Below are 17,270 nucleotides of genomic sequence, written 5' to 3'. Positions count from 1 at the left end.
GCAGACAAAATCCACTAGGAGAAGAAATGTTATTTACAGTCTTGAAGTATCTCCCACAAGCTACTTATCAATTATGAAGGGGAAAGAAGTAACTCTATAGGAGTTACTTTCTAAAGAGGCATTTAGCTTTCACTGCCTTGCCTAAAATTCAAGTACACACACTCAGTCACCACAACAAGCAAGGGTATGTGTTAAGGTCAAGTACTCTGCTGTCTGCCTTTGGAACTGCAGTTATCTCAGGAAGTTGGACTGGTTCCAAATTCCAATACTTCTGAAAAAGATCAACAACTGCAAGTATCTGTTGACAATATAAGCCTCAAAGATTCAACAATATTAACCAGTGATGTCATTAAAATTCTATATAGATTAAGACCCACTTCCCTTATTGGTTTTTGTTTTTATTTGATACCAGGGATTGAACCCACTGAGCCACATCCCCAGCCCCTTTTATTTTTTATTTTGAGACTGGACCTTGCTCAATTTTTGAAGCTGGCTTTGAACTCATGATCCTACCATCTCAGCCTCCCAAATTGACAGAACTTAAAAAGTAGGTATAATCTTACAAAATCAGTAATCCCATCCCCTCACTATAATACTTCAATTTTAAGTCCCTCAAGAGATTTTTCTAGTGGAAAATTCTGTCCAAAACCAATAACCATGGTTTTTATAAGACCTGCAAAATTATAAAATGCCTCTCCTTTCACGTGATCTTTTTCTAAATAGCAAAAAGAATCCTGTTTGACAGAGGCTAATACTATTTACCAAATTCTGTTTCTTTAAAATAATGCATATGGGGCTGGGGTTGTGGCTCAGTGGTAGCATGCTTGTCTGGCATGCATGAGGCGCTGAGTTCGATTCTCGGCACCACATACAATTAAATAAAATAAAGGCCCATCAACAACTTTTAAAAAATTTTTAAATAATAATGTATATATTAGAATAGCCTGAGGATATAACCTTGTAAAACAAAAATCAAATTTAAAATTACTTAAATACTTTGGGACAGAACTAACATTTAATGTGAAATACAATAACCCAAGAATCTGTAACTTCATACACAATTCCAAGTCTGCCCCAGAACAGTAAAGTAGTCAACTGCCTATACTTTTATTTTTTACAAGGCTATCCTTGCCTAGTGGGAATTTACCTTAAGAATAAAAGCAGCCAGAATATTTCATTAGTTTTTCTTTTTTATAAGAAAGTTAGAAATGGTAGAAGTTCAGTTATTCAATAGGCCATATTTTATGAACAGCACATCTCCCAGTAAATTTTAAATGCTTGATTATAAAACTTTACATGTGCCAGGTGCAGTGGCACAAGTCCGTAATCCCAGCAGCTCGGGAGGCTGAGACAGGAGGATCTCGAGTTTGAGACCAATCTCAGCAATTCAGCAAGGCCCTAAGCAACTCAGCAAGATCCAGTCCCAAAATAAAAAGAGCTGGGGATGTGGCTAAGTGGTTAAGTACCTTGGGCACAATCCCCAGTACTAAAAAACAACAACAACAACAAAAAAAAAAACCTAGTTGTAGTTGTGATGCCATTTCTATTCTCCTAATCTTCCCACTTCAGATTTTAATTTGCACAAAAACAAAGTTTCAAAAAATACTGTTTCAATGTAGGTTTCTCAACAAAAAAAAAAAAAAAAGAAGAAGAAGAAACAAAGAAATACAGGGCTAGGGATGAAGCCTGGAGGTACAGTGCTTGCCTAGCATGTGGGAGGCCCTGGGTTCAATCCTTAGTACCACAAAAGAAGAGAGAAAAGAAATACAAATGACTTTTGACAAGGCACTAAGATAACTCACTAGGCAAAGAACTGTCTTTTCAAGAAACGGCACTGAGACAACAAATATCTGCATACAAAATAATAAAGTTGGACCTCCACTTTACATTGTACACAGAAAATAATTTGAAATTGATCAAAGACCTAATATTATAAAACTCTTAGGGGAAAAAAAACAAAACAGGACTAAATCTTCGAAAATTTGGTTTAAGCTAGGCACAGCAGCTCCTACTGACAATCCCACTATACTCCAGAGACTGGGGCACGAGGACCATAAAGTTCAAGGCCAGCCTGAGCAACTTAACAAGACACTATCTCACTGTTTCAAAATTTAAAAGAGTTGGGGGGCAAAGCTCAGTGGTAAAATACCCCTGGGTTCAATCCCTAATACCACAAAAAAATAAATAAAATTTAAAAAAACTTTCGCCCTTCAAGAGACATCATCAAGAAAATGAAAAGACTGATTCAGGGAAAGTTTGAAAATCCCAATTCTGACAAATGGTCTATACTCAGAATATAAAGATAACTCTTGGGCTGGGGATGTGGCTCAAGCGGTAGCGCGCTCGCCTGGCATGCGTGCGGCCCGGGTTCGATCCTCAGCACCACATACCAACAAAGATGTTGTGTCCGCCGAGAACTAAAAAAAAATAAATATTAAAAAAATTCTCTCTCTCTCTCTCTCTCTCTCTCTCTCTCTCTCTCTCTCTCCTCTCTCTCACTCTCTCTTTAAAAAAAAAAAAAAAAGATAACTCTTGTCTTTTTTTTTTTTTTTTTTTTTGAACTGGGGGTCAAACTCAGGGCTTTGCAAATGCAAGGCAGACGCTTTGATGCTGTGCTACATCCCAGCCCAAAATAACTCACAGCTCAACAATACAAAGATAAATATTGTATTTCCAAGATCCTGCATTCAATCCCTAGTAACAAAAAGAAAAAAAAAGAATTCACATATATAAAAAGTCTAACTTCTTCTATTCATCCCCAAACCCCTAGAACCTAGATTCATTATCTTGCATATTCTGCCACCAGAATCCTCCACTCCAAGCCCATGGATCAGGTCCCTGAAAATGCAGCATACACCATGCTTGTTCCAAGCCCAAATCTTTGTTCATGCTGGTCACCTGCTCATAATACATATCCCCTCTTTCCATACAAACCCTGCCTACAGTGGTCTTAAGTTCTTTTCTTTCTTTTTAACTGATCTCTCAAGTTTTTTGTTTTGTCTTCGTTTGTTTGTTACTTAAGTGCCAAGTATTAAACCTAGGGACTCAGACTTCTATATTTATATAATATTATATACATGAGACAGAAATTAGATTAGTACTTGCCTAGGGCAGGGAGAACTGGGGGCAACTTATATGGTTATGCACTATTTCCTAGGGCCTACTAAAAAAAAAAAGTCAGGAGTCATCCAATTTATCCTTTCTTACATTCCTTTTTTCTACCTTCAGGGTTCAATCCTTTCCATTCTCCTTGAAAAATTATATTCTGATATATTCTGATTCAAAACTGGCTGTACTCACTCTTCTTCTCTGCTTACTTTTCTTGTCATTCCAAAATTCTGTTTGTTCCCACACTTCAAGCCTGCTTTCCTAACTCCACCTGAATCCTTTATGGTCTTTAATCACTCCCTAGATAATATTAACACTTCTTGAAAACCAAGTAAAAAAAAAAAAAAAAAATCAAGGAAATAAACTGGGCATGGTGGTGATGCCCATAATCCCCAAAAGTCAGGAGGCTGAAACGGGGAGGGGGGTGGGTGGAGCAAGTTCAAGACCAGCCTGGGCAACTGAGGGAGATCTCACCTCAAAACCAAAAAAATTTAAAGGGCTGGGGACATAGCTCAATGGTATAGCACCCCTGGGTTCAATCCTCTGTTCCATCAATGAAAGAAAAAGAGAAAAAGAGAAAAGAGGAGGGGAGGGAAGACTATATATGTATACAAACACCACTCTGGCCACTAGCTTTTTTCAAAATTTAGTATGAATATATGGATTACAGTGGTTTCTAAAGAATAAATAAATGTAAATAATGTAAATAATCATGGGAGGAAAATGTGATGTTGCATTTGAGTTTTAGCACTGTAAATTATTACAGACACAATAACTGAAAAATGTTTGACTTACTGATAAAGGTTTGAGAGTTTGTTTTGTTTTGTTTGTGGTACTGGGGATTGAACCCAGGGCCTTGTGCATGCAAGGCAAGCACTCTACCAACTGGGCTATACTATATATCTCCGGCCCCTGAGCTCTCCTCTTTCTAATGAGCAGTCATAACTTCTGAGCCACACACCAACGGTAAAAAGACCATCCCTGAGAACCAAAAGTTCATTTATATTCTAAACTGACTATTCAAAAGTAAATATTTCCAATGAATCTCACAGTTATGAATAATTATAATGCACCAATAAAATTTTTTTTAATTTTTTGGGGGACTCTTTTTTTTTTGTACTGGGGATTGAACTCGGGCACTCGACCACTAAGTCACATCCCCAGCCCTATTTCTGTATTTTACTTAGAGACAGGGTCTCGCCTAGTTATTTAGTACCTCACTTTTGCTGAGGGTGGCTTTGAACTCAATCCTCCTACCTCAGGCAGCTGGTATTATAGGCGTGTACCACCGCCGCACCCAGTTGGTACTTTTTGACAAAAGATACAGTCAAGTAACAAAATAACAAAGATGCAAAAGCTGGGTGTAGCTCAGTGGTAAAGAACTTGCCTAGCATGTGCAAGGCCCCAAATTCAATCTCCAGTGCCATAAGAAAGAGAAAAAAAACTTCAAAAGATACAAACTGTACAGAATTTGACCTTAAGTTATATTTTTAAAAAGGGGCTAGAGATATAGCTCAGTTGGTAGAATGCTTGCCTTGCATGCACAAGGCTCTGGGTTCAATCCTCAGAACCACAAAAAAAAAAAAAAAAAAAAAAAGTTATATTACAAAAAAGGTCAAAATTTTAAGTTCAACAAATTAAAATCCATAGTGGGCACATGTTCAGGGCACAGGTGGTCCTGGGATCAGTCCCCAGCAAAAATAATTTCTATACAAAAAAAAAAAAAGAACAGGAAAGAAATATTAAATGTTAATAGTGGTGACCCCTACATAACAAGATTATAGATGATTCTTACTTCCTGTTTTTCTCTATTTTTTAAATTTCCTGCTTCATGTAATCACAAAACAAGTTTTTGAACACTAACATTTGACTATAGATGTTCCTCTTTGGCCTTTATATCAACCCTAAACCTCAATAATATGCTTCAAATCCAAGTCGGCCACTTTAGTTTTATAAACTGGGTCAATAATATCCCATCTCAAAGGAAATGACAGAACCATTTTCAATTCAATTACATATCAGGGCAAAACAATTTTAGGGCACTCCTGAATGTTAAAATTGAGTTGTGATGCCATCTATTTTTGCCCTAAAACTTACCTGAAATTGATCCCCAGACTCCAACTTACTCAACATTTCATGTGATAAATATTTACCAATTGCCTACTGTCTGCCAAGCACTATTATAGGTGCTGACAAGTCCACAGTGAATAAAAAAGACAAAAATCTGCTTTCGGGCTGGGGATGTGGCTCAAGCGGTAGCGCGCTCGCCTGGCATACGTGCGGCCCGGGTTCGATCCTCAGCACCACATACAAAGATGTTGTGTCCGCCGAGAACTAAAAAATAATAAATATTAAAAAATTCTCTCTCTCTCTCTTTCTCTCCCCCTCCTCTTTCACTCTCTCTTTAAAAAAAAAAAAAAATCTGCTTTCATGGAGTTTACATTCTATTGACAAGACTCAGCCAGCACACACTGGGCTCAAAAAAAAAGTAAAAAACAACTACTAGTTAATACAGGTCATAAAAACTGACAAATTTCACATACACTTAAAATAGCTTAAACTGTCTCAAATTTCAGCTGAGGCTACAGGAGATTGAAAAACGCCTTCTGGTTGGCAGCAAGCCAAAGAACTAGAAGCCATTTGAGAATTCAGAAGTAGCTTGAGATCCTGCAGTATTTCATCCATGTAAATCTCAGCTGCAGTTTATTCACTGCTTGAAGTCATACGCACGGCTAAAAATCAGGAAAATAATAGTTTCCTATCATTTTAGGTCAATGTATTATTCTTTTTTAAAAAAAATATTTATTTTTTTTTTAGGTGTAGATGGACACAACACAATGCCTTTATTTTTATGGGGTGCTGAGGATCGAACCGGGTCCAGCCCATGCTAGATGAGCGCTCTACCGCTGAGCCACAATCCCAGCCCCAATGTATTATTCTTAAAGTAAAAATAGATTATGTCTTATCACAGGAGTTTATTCCAGAACTTACTTTTTCCCTCATACTTCACAATGAACCAACTGAGTGAGCCAGACACTAAATAAGACCCTTTGGTCTCAAAACATCCCACAACTGATACTAGGTAACAGGATTGGGGCACTTTAATCTCTTTGGCTAAACCCAATAATAAGACAAAAACTAGGGCTGGGGATGTGGCTCAAGCGGTAGCGCGCTCGCCTGGCATGCGTGCGGCCCGGGTTCGATCCTCAGCACCACATACCAACAAAGATGTTGTGTCCGCCGAGAACTAAAAAATAAATATTAAAAATTCTCTTTCTCTCACTCTCTCTTAAAAAAAAAAAAAATGATGGGGTTTAAAAAAAAAAAAAAAAAAGACAAAAACTAGAAGCTCAGCGGTAACGCACTTGCCTGGCATGTGTAAGGCACTGGGTTGGATTCTCAGCACCGCATATCAATTAATAAAGGTCTATCAACAACTAAAAAAAGACTTTAAAAAATAATAAGTTGTCCTAGAAAAATGTCACTGTCCATAAGACAAATATCATCAACTAGTCCCTATAAATCCTTCCCCTAAACATGGAAGAACAAAACAAACCTCAAAGCATAATCTTTAGAATCACAACCAATTATATATAAATCAAGATCACTAGATAAATGAATCTTTTTTTTTAATTTGGGGGAAGGGTTTGGAATCTTGGGATTGAACTCAGAAGCACTTTACTGTTGAGAGCCACAGCCAAAGGGGCACTTTACAACTGAGCTACATGCCTGAGCATTTTTTTTCCTCTTAGTTATAAATGTCATAAATACTCTTGTTTTCTTTCACACATGCTAGGCAAGCACTCTATCACCAAACTACAATGCCAGATCCCCCCAGGCCTTTAAATTTTTAATTTTGAGACAGGGTCTCACAAAATTGCTGAGGCTGGCCTCCAAAGGGCAATCAGTCAGTCCTCCTGCCTCAGTCTCCAAGTTGCTCAAATTACAGGCATGTGCCACCATTTAGTTTTTAATTTTTGACACGGTTTCCCTAAATTGCTGAGGTCTCACAAGTTGCCCAAGTTCATCTCAAACTTGCAATTCTCCTGCCCCAGCCTCCCAAGATAACCTCTGTATTTTAGAGAAGGGAAAACTTGACACCAGAAGCAGTTAATGTGACTACTGTAATACAATACATTTATTAAAATGGAAGAGCCAAACTCAAACCCAGATTTTTCTACTGCATGTCAGAGGCACTGCTGAATATACCAAACTAAATCATACATTTTAAGACTAGTAGGTACCATTTGTAAGCCAGTATTTAATATCAAAAGGGGAGGGTTATTATATAATAAAGTGGGAAAACTAGCAAAGATTGGTTGCATTTCTCTTCATAAATTAATTTCTGAGGTTATAGTGCAGAAGATACTTTGAATCTATAGCAATAAGTGTTTTTACCACTGCTTTTTTTTTTTAATTTTTAATTTATTTTCTAGTTTTCAACGGACACAACATCTTTGTTGGTATGTGGTGCTGAGGATCGAACCTGGGCCGCACGCATGCCAGGCGAGCGCGCTACTGCTTGAGCCACATCCCCAGCCCCTTTACCACTGCTTTCTATGGCACCTTCACTAGCTTCCCAGATCCAACAAATAAATAAAAGAAAAAAAAAAAAAAAAAACCTCAAACATGATTGAAATGCACTTTATTAAAATTCCTTGCATCAGCAACAGCAATGGAATTAGGAAAAGTAGGTGGCAGAAGAGAAGCTAGGTAAGCCTGAGGTAACACTCATCCTTCTGATTTAGTTCTGATGTCAACTTCTAGGAATCCCTAATTCCTTCTTCCCAGACTAGATGCATAATAGAGTTAGCACTGTACTTGTCTCATGATATTTTATCTGTTTACCTGTCTGGACCAAGTTCTTTGAGTCCTCAACCCCAGACCTAGCACCAGTCTGGCACACAGAAGGTGCTGAATAAATGAACAAATGAATTCAACCTACCACTTTTTAAAAATATTTTTATTAGTTATTAATGGACTTTATTGATTTATTTGTTTTATATTTGGTGCTGAGAATCAAACCCAGTGCCTCACACATGCTAGGCAAGTGCTCTACCACTGAGCCACAACCCCAGCCCAACTTTACCACTTATGCCAAAGCTCCAATATAATTGACCCAAATGGAAGTCCTCTTCATTTTAACAATGACAAATGGATAGAGTTTTAGCATGGTTTTCAAACCATTTTTAGCAGACAGACCTTTGGGGGCTGTGGACGTGGCTTAGTGGTAGAGCAGTTGTCTAGCGGCATGCTCAAGGGCCTGGTTACTAGTTATCATCATATTTTGCTGGAGGCCTTCTTGACTTCTGAACAAGGAGAAACACGAATTGAGTCTAATGTAAAGAATCTCTGCTTAAAGATCAGTGAGATAAAGATAACCTACTTGTCTAGCAGTTTGTAGCTATGAACTAATTAAATATGGTACAGTATCACTATGTTCTAGATTACTCCACAGAGATTCTTTTCTGTATATAGACTTTCCCCTGGCTCTCAAATATAGGAGAGTATTCTTCCTCTCATTCTTACATGCAGGTTGCATAAGAAATAGCACAGCATAATAAAAACGGCAACTATAGGCTTGGAGTCAGTCATAGCAGTGCAAATCACAGACCACCCTTTACTGGGCAGATAACCCTGGCAACATTACTAACTACTCTGCACTCCAGTTTCCTTATCCGTAAAACAGCAACAATATCTACCTTATTAAAATTCTTGGAGAAATAAATAAAATCATGCATGTATGGTTCCCAGATAGTAGGCACTCAATAAATGGATATTATTATTATTGCTACTAATGTTATTCTTTAGATCTAGCTTTGGCAAAGAGGAAAAAAGAATACAGCAAACATTACTGGCTCCAACCTGTAAGATAAAACTGAAAATCAACAGAGGGTGGAAAAAAAAGAAAAACTATAGGGCTGGGGTTGTGGCTCAGTGGTAGAATACTTGCCTAGCACACATGACACACTGGGTTCAATCCCCAGCATCACATAAAAAAACTAAACAAACAAAATAAAGGTATTGTGTTCATCCACAACTAAAAACATTTTTTTAAAAAAAAGGAAAACTATAATACAAAAGAAAAAAAAAACAGCAACAGGAATATTGGTTTTTAATCACATATATCAGCTAGGTGTAGTGGCACACTGCATCTAATTTAGTTCAGATGTCAACTTCTTCTAGGAATCCCTAATTCCTTCTTCCCAGACTAGATGCATAACAGAGTTAGCACGTACTTGTTATAATCCCAGGAACTGAGGAGGTTGAGGCAGCAGGATGGTAAGTTTGAGGCCAGCCTCAGCAACTTAGTGAGACCCTAAGCAACTTAGCAAGACCCTGTTTCAAAATAAAAAGGATTGGAATATATAGTCTGTGGTAAAGTACCCATGGGTTCTATTGCCAGTACAAAATAATAATATCATATATCTATCACAAAACAGCTGAAGACACAGCCATTTTCTGGTTGACATAGGTCTTTTACAAATTTAGTCCCTTCAAAGAACGCACTGATTTTCTTTTTTCTTGGGGAGAGGGCTACCAGGGATTGAACTCAGGGGCTCTCAACTACGGAGCCACATCCCCAGCTCTATTTTGTATTTTATTTACAGACAGGATCTCACTGAGTTGCTTAGGACCTTGCTAAATTGCCGAGGCTGGCTTTGAACTCAGAATCCTCCTGTCTCAGCCTCCTGAGCCTCTGGGATTACAGGTGTGTACCACCTTACCCAGCCTAATTTTCTTCATCAATCTGGCTGCCCCAAAACAGCAACTAGACTCCCCAGAAATGTCTACAGCCCTGAGAGATATTACACTCTGAAGTCTTTTCATATAAAGAAAAAAGCTTTGTGTTCATAATAGACTATAAAATTGTTCTGTTTAAGTAAAAACTATTTGGGCACCTGAATTCAAACTCATTTGTCTTGATAATCTGAAGCATGACCAGTTTCAATCTAAAGAGTTAGACTTTTAACAGGGACCCAAAAATGCCCTGAAAAATCTAAACCAGATTTTCTGTGTATGGACAATTTTCTGTGGAAAAGGTCAAAGCAGCTTTCATCAAAATGTAAAAGTTGAGCCAAGTGCGATGGTACATGCTTATAATCCCAGCTATTCCAGACACTGAGACAAAAGGATAACAAATTCAATCAATTCCAAAATTGATGCCAAGTTTGAGGCCAGCCTGAGCAACTGAGGAGACCCAGCCTCAAAACAATATTAAGCCGGTTACATGCACCTGTAATCCCAGAGGCTTGAAAGGCTGAGGTAGGAGGATCTACAGTTCAAAGCCAGCCTCAGTGGGTAAACACCCCTGGGTTCAATCCCTGGTACCAAAAAAAAAAAAAATTAAAGGATTTGGGGTTTAGCTCATTGGTAGAACACTTGCCTAGCATGTGCTAGGCTCTGGTTTCCATTCCCAGCACCAAAAAAAAAAAAAGTCAAAGTGGTTAAATCACCAACCCCCCCAAAAAAATGTTAAATATTCTCAACACAGCCTCTCTCAACCTCTTTTTCTTTTGGGCAGGGTGAACTCTACCAATGAGCCACATGCCCAGGCCTATTTAGACACAGGCTCTCACTGAGTTGCTTTGGGCCTCACTAACTTGCTGAGGCTTTCAACTTAGGATCTTCCTGTCTCAGCCTCCTAAGCCACTGGGATTATAGGTGTGCACCACCTGGCCCAGCCCTCAACCTCTTAATAGGTTGGGGTAAGCAGATCTCACAGCAGTTTTTTTCCCCCAGTACTAGGGATAGAATCCTAGGTCTCACAAATGCTAGGCAGGCACTCTACCACATCCCTTGGTCCTTTTAAATTTGAGAGAGTCTCCCTAAATTGCCTAGGCTGGCTTTGAACTTGCAATCCTACCTCAGCTTTCCAAGCAGCTGGAATTACAGGCATGTACCACTGTGTCTGACTTCAATGCAAATATTTTGAAGTGACAATTTAATAAAAACTCTAAGTTCCATGTCGGCTTATGTTATCAAAATTCTAAGCATATTTCTCCCTTGCTTTTAGCATTTTTCATATCAGAGTTTTCTTCTTCCAGCCCCTACTATCTACCAAGCCCCATCTTCACAGTCAAAGAGGTCATTTCTACTTGAAATGGTTTTATGTGTCCCGCCATGAAAAACTGCCTACTTAAGCAGGTTCCAGTTTACATTCAAATTCATTATTGCTAACATTTCCCTTCGTTTTATGATTTGTCACTTGAACACTAAGTACAAATGAAGGACACCTTGCCATATGACTCTCTCACTCCTATTTATATATATTAAAAATGTCTGAACTCCTTAATTTGATGCAAACAGCTGTACCCATATATTTTGAGGAACTGATCTATTCAAGCTATGGAAAAAGCAAATCTAGTTCTGCACTCCAGCCTGGATGCTTCAATGTTATCAACTAATCACATGATGACCACTGTGTTAAATACAAATTCCCACATTCCCTCAGGTTAGAAAAACAGAACTGCTCTGTTTCAATCCATTTCTAACCAGTTTCCATTACCAGTTGATATCATTTCCCCACTAGTGTGTTCGGATGAAATCTGTAACCTCTAACTCATTTACTATTTATATAATGTGTTTATATTTTAGCAATTGTAACCTTTCAGTACATAAAGCAAAGGGAAAGGAAGGTAAAGAGTTGAAGAATATACATCAAGAGGAAAATTAATTTTAGATTCAATGACATGAGACAAAATTAAACCTTGAAGTTACATAAAACTAAGTATCTAATATACCAGATAAGTTTAAAACTGATCCCCACTGAAAATAATATCTTAAATTTATCTTTAACAACTGTTTCTTTTATTCAAAGGAAAATTAAGTTGCAGAACTAGTAACTACTTCTGTTACAACCAACTCAGAGCTTTTAGAAGTCCTCTCTTCGCGAAAAACCACTGAGAAAAGCAAACTTAAAAAACACTCAAATCACAGTCTCTGTGTCTAGGAAGTTACCCAATTCACCAAGCACTGTCATAGTCAGCAATGCAGTCCTACTTATTACTTCCATTTAATTGCCAAAACATCTCAAAGATGCAGATAATGAATAATGCACTAGGTGACACAATACAGAAACTTCCAGTCTTACCCAAGAGTATGGAAAATAAGGGGGAAAAAACTGAAATTAGAAAAAAACTTAAACTCACAAAGTACTAATGGAAGATAGAAGTACTTAGGAAATCCAGCACTGACCTCTACCTTGAAGCAGGCAAGCCAATCAACCTTCTCTCACAGTAAAACAATTAGGGATATTAATCAAAACTAACCAGGTTTTCCAGGAGCAACACTCAACATTCTCATAGGTAAACAATTCTTAATTGAACAGAATCATGCAGGATAAAAACATTGTGAAATCAGTACACACATCACACTGGAATGGAACTTATCTTTCCTCTGCGCCACAATGCCTGCATTGAAAAATGTGGACTAACAATATTTAAAGAACAGAGAAAATGACACTTGACAAAAACCAATGACCTGAAATGACTCTGGAAGGGAGATGCCTTTTCCTTCTCAAAGTAATTGATACAGACAAGAATCAAACTTAGATTGTGAAATAATCTGTGGCCCTCGGAGTTGTTACTTACTCAAACATCCTACTATCTCTAAAAATCAAATTCATCATGATTCAAACCCCAAAACACATCCAACCAATTATTATTGATTAACAGAAATACAAGGGATGAGAGAAGGAGGAGGTGCATGAAATGCTACCCTCGGTAGCTAACACCTTTCTATACCTCTATGGAATTCATTAATAAAATGTTCTACCTTCCTCAGCTAGTTTTTGACTAAAACACCTCATCACCAAGACTTTTCAATCAAAGCTGTCCAAAATTCCACACTGGAGCAAATAGTAAGACACAATACTAGCGTTTCCTTCAGGAGCCCCGCTACCCTGTAAAACATCAGGCCTACGAAGAGCAAGTTAAAGCCCTTTAGAAATATTCGTCCTAACACAAGCCTTCCAAGCAGTGAGACCTTTGGGGGTGATGGGTAATGTCAGTTAACTTCCTCTTCCTTTAAAAAGGTCAAAGACAGGGAAGCGTCCGGTGTAACATTTCCTCCTTAGATCGCGCTCCACCACAAACCACATCACAACTCCCCCAATCGTTAAAAAACATTAGCCAGAGGGAAGGCTTTTTTGTACGTTTCACCGTAGACTGAAAATCCAACTTACCTCGGGAACGAGCTGATTGGTTTCAAACAGGAAATTTACCAATAAAGTTTATTATGTATTAATAATGATTCGGGGAGCCCACCAAGGCCCGCTGCAAAGGGAGCTGAAGGGAGAGGAGGAGTAGGAGGGTGTGAATCCTCACAACAACCAGAGGATAGCCTCGCCTGCGGGGTCGACCCCAAGCACCAGCAAATTCTGCCCCATAAAGGGGAGGGGGGCCACAGGAGGAAGAGGAGGCAGCGACAAGAGACAAGGTTCCCCAGATCTAAAAGGGAAGGGCTGCAGAAGCATGGCCGAGTGGAGCTAGTTTTCACCGTACTGCGGAGGGTCCCAGTGCGCCCCGCAGTGCTGCTGCCGGGGAACCCCAAAAGCTCCGGCCAAGCCCGGTGCCTGGGCTTGAGCGGCAGTCCCTTTCCTGGCTGAAGGGTGGCGGCGGGCAAAGGGTCCCCCCGGACTGCGGGGTCCCCCCGGGCTGCGGCAACGAGAGCCGAAGGGCCGGCAGGAAGGTGAAAAGGATACTGTTGGGGCGCCTGGGTCTGGAGGGCCCTGATGTTCGGGTGAGGAGGGGCCGCTGCTGCTGCTGCCGCCGCCGCCGCCGCCGCTGCCGCCGCCGCCGGGTGAGGAGGCGGTACCGCTGCTGCTGCCGCTGCTGCCGCCGCCGCCGCCGCCGCCGCCGCTCCGGTGCCGGGTCCGGTTCCTGCTGCAGCCGCTGAGCCTGATTTCAGAGCCGGTTTCTGCGGTAAACTCATGGCAAAGCGAAGCCACCAACCCCCCCAGAGCGGGACCGGGCGCGCCGGGGTGCAGGGGCCGGGGGCAGCGGGGGAGCGGGTTGGGGGCTGACCCGGGGAGGCGGCGGGAGCGGGGGGCCGGGGGGAGGCTGGGAGGAGGAGGAGGAGGGGGCCGGGGCCGGTCACACACGCCCTCCGCCGCCGCCGCCGCCGCCGCCGCCGCCGCCGCCGGCAGCAGCAGCCGCCCCGCGGGCCAGCACCACCGGCTGCCGGTCTCCGTGACAACGCGACCCCAGGGGGGGGGCCGGACCCGGCGGGGGCAGGAGGCGGAGAGACCGGACCTTTCACGGCAATATCCTCATGGGCCGGCGGCGGGGGGTCTTTATCCCCCTCCCCGGGGGAAGCGGCGCCCTTCTCGGTAGCGGGGCTCAGGCGATGCCGGCGGATTTTCTTCACTCAACGAGCAGAGCATCCAACATGGCGCTGCGGCCGCCTCCAGCAGTCCGGCAGGACGGCCGCTCGGAAAACTTCGGGTATTTTCGGAATGACTCGGTAGGCCGAGGATGGGAAGCACCTTCGGCTCTTTCCGGAGACAGAGAGCGGTCGGGATTCTTCGGAAGCGTTCGGGCGCGTCTTCGGTCTCCGTTCGGGAGCGCTCTAGGACTGACTGCCTTCCTCGGGAAAGATCGGCTAGGAGGCTTCTCGGGCTCGCAGCCGGCGAGTGCGGGGCGGAGGGAGAGACCAAAGGCGAGGTCTGGCCGGCGAGAGCCCTCCCCTGCGGCCCAGCCTCGAAGAACAATGGTAACGGCCTGGGAGTCTGCGGTCCGCAGAGCCCTGCCCGCAGGGGCGGCGAGGCGACAAACCCCAGTTCCTGCGGAGAGAACCGCTTAACCTGAGCGAAAGCGGGAGGATAGGAACCCGCCCGCCGCGGGCACTTATTAGCATAACAAATACCAGTCTGCGGCCCTTGGCGACGCATTTCACATCCATTATGTCGACACGCTGTCCGTACTCATTGGGAGGGAATTGGAATGAGGAGGCCCGGGGAGGAAAAGTGACCGGTCCAAGGTCACTCAGCTGGGCAGGGACTGAGCCAGCCAAGCCTGGATCGGAATTCCACTTTCTTTGGGAGGAACCTTGCCTGGTCCCAAGTTGATCTGACCCGCCGTATCTAGTCAGCATCCTTAACCGAGGGCTCTGGATGGGCTCTTCGGAAAGCCTACCCCAGGAGTGGCGCGCCCCTTGAGGGGGCAGCCCATGGTCTTCTCCTCACGTCCGTCGGATGCTGGGGCAACACTCGTTGATAAGGTCTTTTAATCCCCACGCTGGCTCCATCACGATCACTCCCACCCTCACCCCGCACACCCAGCCCCGTGCAAGAGCCTCGTCCCGAGAGCTCAGTAGCACTGAGGGGAAAGGAGCCTCCGGATCTCGGAGTAGTCCAGTGGCCATCGGGCATGGCACTGAGCTTTCACTAGCTCATGCAGTCCTGTGAAGTCCAAGTGGAGAAACTGAGGCCAAGAGAGGCTCAATACCATCTCTCTCTCTCTCTCTCTCTCTCTCTCTCTCTCTCTCTCTCTCTCACACACACACACACACACACACACACACGGAAATTGAGGCTCAAAACGAACTGGAGACTTGCCAGGGTCGTGTGGACAATAGTTGACCGTCAAGGTTAGAGCCCAGTTCTGACTCCTGCGACACTGCCTCACCCTGTGCGCCTGCCTTCTATTTTTTTTTTTTAATTAAAGCTTTACATGTAGTGGATGCTTAATTCATGACAGCCCCTGGGGTCCCCAGAAACGCCCACTCGGATAAAAGAGCAGATACCACCACTGCCACCGCTGTTGGCTGAGGCTCCACAGTTCCCTGGTGAAAAGAAAACCTCATCCCCATCTCCACACAGGAAGGCAGCAGCTACTTCCTACTGAGGAATCCTAAATCGTTTGGATTTGTAACACCTTGTTATCTAGGATTGGATTTCTGCAGCCTCTCCAGTCTTGCCTGGAAAAATTCCCAAGAGGTCCTTAAGTTCCCCAGATTCTCATTTCATGTTCTGAGATCTCAGGCTTCTTTATCCCAATCAAAACCTTTTCCCAGAAAAAGATTTGACTTCTCATTTACACTAGGGTGATAACAAACTGATAATTGCTTAATTGTTATTCTTTTCTGAGCTAGTTTCATTTCCTAACTTAATAGCTACAAGCATCAGGCAATTAGTGTGTGCCTGGTCCTTGCTAAGCACTTCAGGAACATTTATCTCTTTTGAAACAGATAGACCTTGGGCAAAATTTAATGTCAATGTCCCTGATAAGATTCTGGCCTCAGGCTATCAAAGGGGGAAGCTTGTAGAGAGCAAAGTCAAAAAGATACAGCTCCCTCATCCAAAAGCATGGCCCTGCTTAACACCTCCCCACTACTTACTACAAAGCAGCTAATGTTTATTGATTACCCACTATGTGCCAAGGTACAATTGTGCTAAACATTTTTCTTACATTAACACAGTCCCCTAACAATCTGTAAGATGAATATATTCTCATTTTTGATTAAAGATACTGAGATTCAAAGATGTGAAAAGGCAACACGTGTAACTTTTAAGTGGAACTGTTGAGATTCAAACCCAAGGCACCAACTCCAGGTCAGCTCTGCTACACTGCCTGCAACATAGTCATCTCTTCACCACAGCCAGAGTCACTGTCAAGAAGAAAAGCTGCTTTGGGCTGGGCAAGTGGTACACGCCTGTAAGTCCCAGCTATTCAAGAAAATGAAGCAGGAGGATTGCAAGTTTAAGGCCAGCCTGTGCAACGGAGCAAGACCCTAACTCAAAAAGTAAAAAGGGCTGGGGTCTTAGCTCTGTTGAGTATTCACCTTGCATGTGTTAGACCCTGGTTTTGATCCCTTGTGCCACAAAAATAAATAAATAAATAAATAAATAGAAAGAAAATCTGATTCGGGAGTGGGGGAGGTACTGGGGATTGAACTCAGGGGCACTCAGCCACTGAGCCACATCCCCAGCCCTATTTTGTATTTTATTAGAGACAGGGTCTCTCTGAGTTGAGGCTGGCTTCGAACTCTCAATCCTCCTGCCTCAGCCTCCTGAGCCACTGGAATTACAGGCACCGCCACTGCACCTGGCTAGAAAAGCTGATTTTTGTTAACTTGCCTGTTAAAAGCCCTTCATTGACTTCGGGATTATATCTAAATCCAGGGCCCTTTAGGATCTGGGTGCTACTTTCAGCCTGCTG

At 42.3% G+C, this 17,270-nt stretch overlaps 1 protein-coding gene across 20 annotated transcripts in view; it reads right to left on the bottom strand.

The window, feature by feature from the left end:
- The window catches only part of EIF4G3 (eukaryotic translation initiation factor 4 gamma 3), a 287,482-nt gene extending 273,125 nt beyond the window's left edge, over positions 1 to 14,357 (bottom strand). For 19 of the 20 annotated variants that reach the window (XM_081306230.1, XM_081306245.1, XM_081306247.1 and 16 more), the window contains exon 1: positions 13,814 to 14,357. In XM_081306230.1, coding sequence (XP_081162356.1) covers positions 13,814 to 14,043 — 230 coding nt within the window. In that variant the 5' untranslated portion in view covers positions 14,044 to 14,357. Of the gene's footprint in view, positions 1 to 13,294; positions 13,791 to 13,813 lie in introns of those variants that run through there. The other variant, XM_081306242.1, reaches the window with a different exon arrangement.
- Between the last annotated feature and the right edge of the window lie 2,913 nt (positions 14,358 to 17,270).

The sequence above is a fragment of the Spermophilus citellus genome (assembly GCF_964194105.1).
Source record: "Spermophilus citellus genome assembly, chromosome: 9".
In the NCBI taxonomy this organism is placed as follows: Eukaryota; Metazoa; Chordata; class Mammalia; order Rodentia; family Sciuridae; genus Spermophilus; species Spermophilus citellus.
Note: the sequence above shows the minus strand (reverse complement) of the source record. Positions and strands in the feature narration are given on the sequence as shown.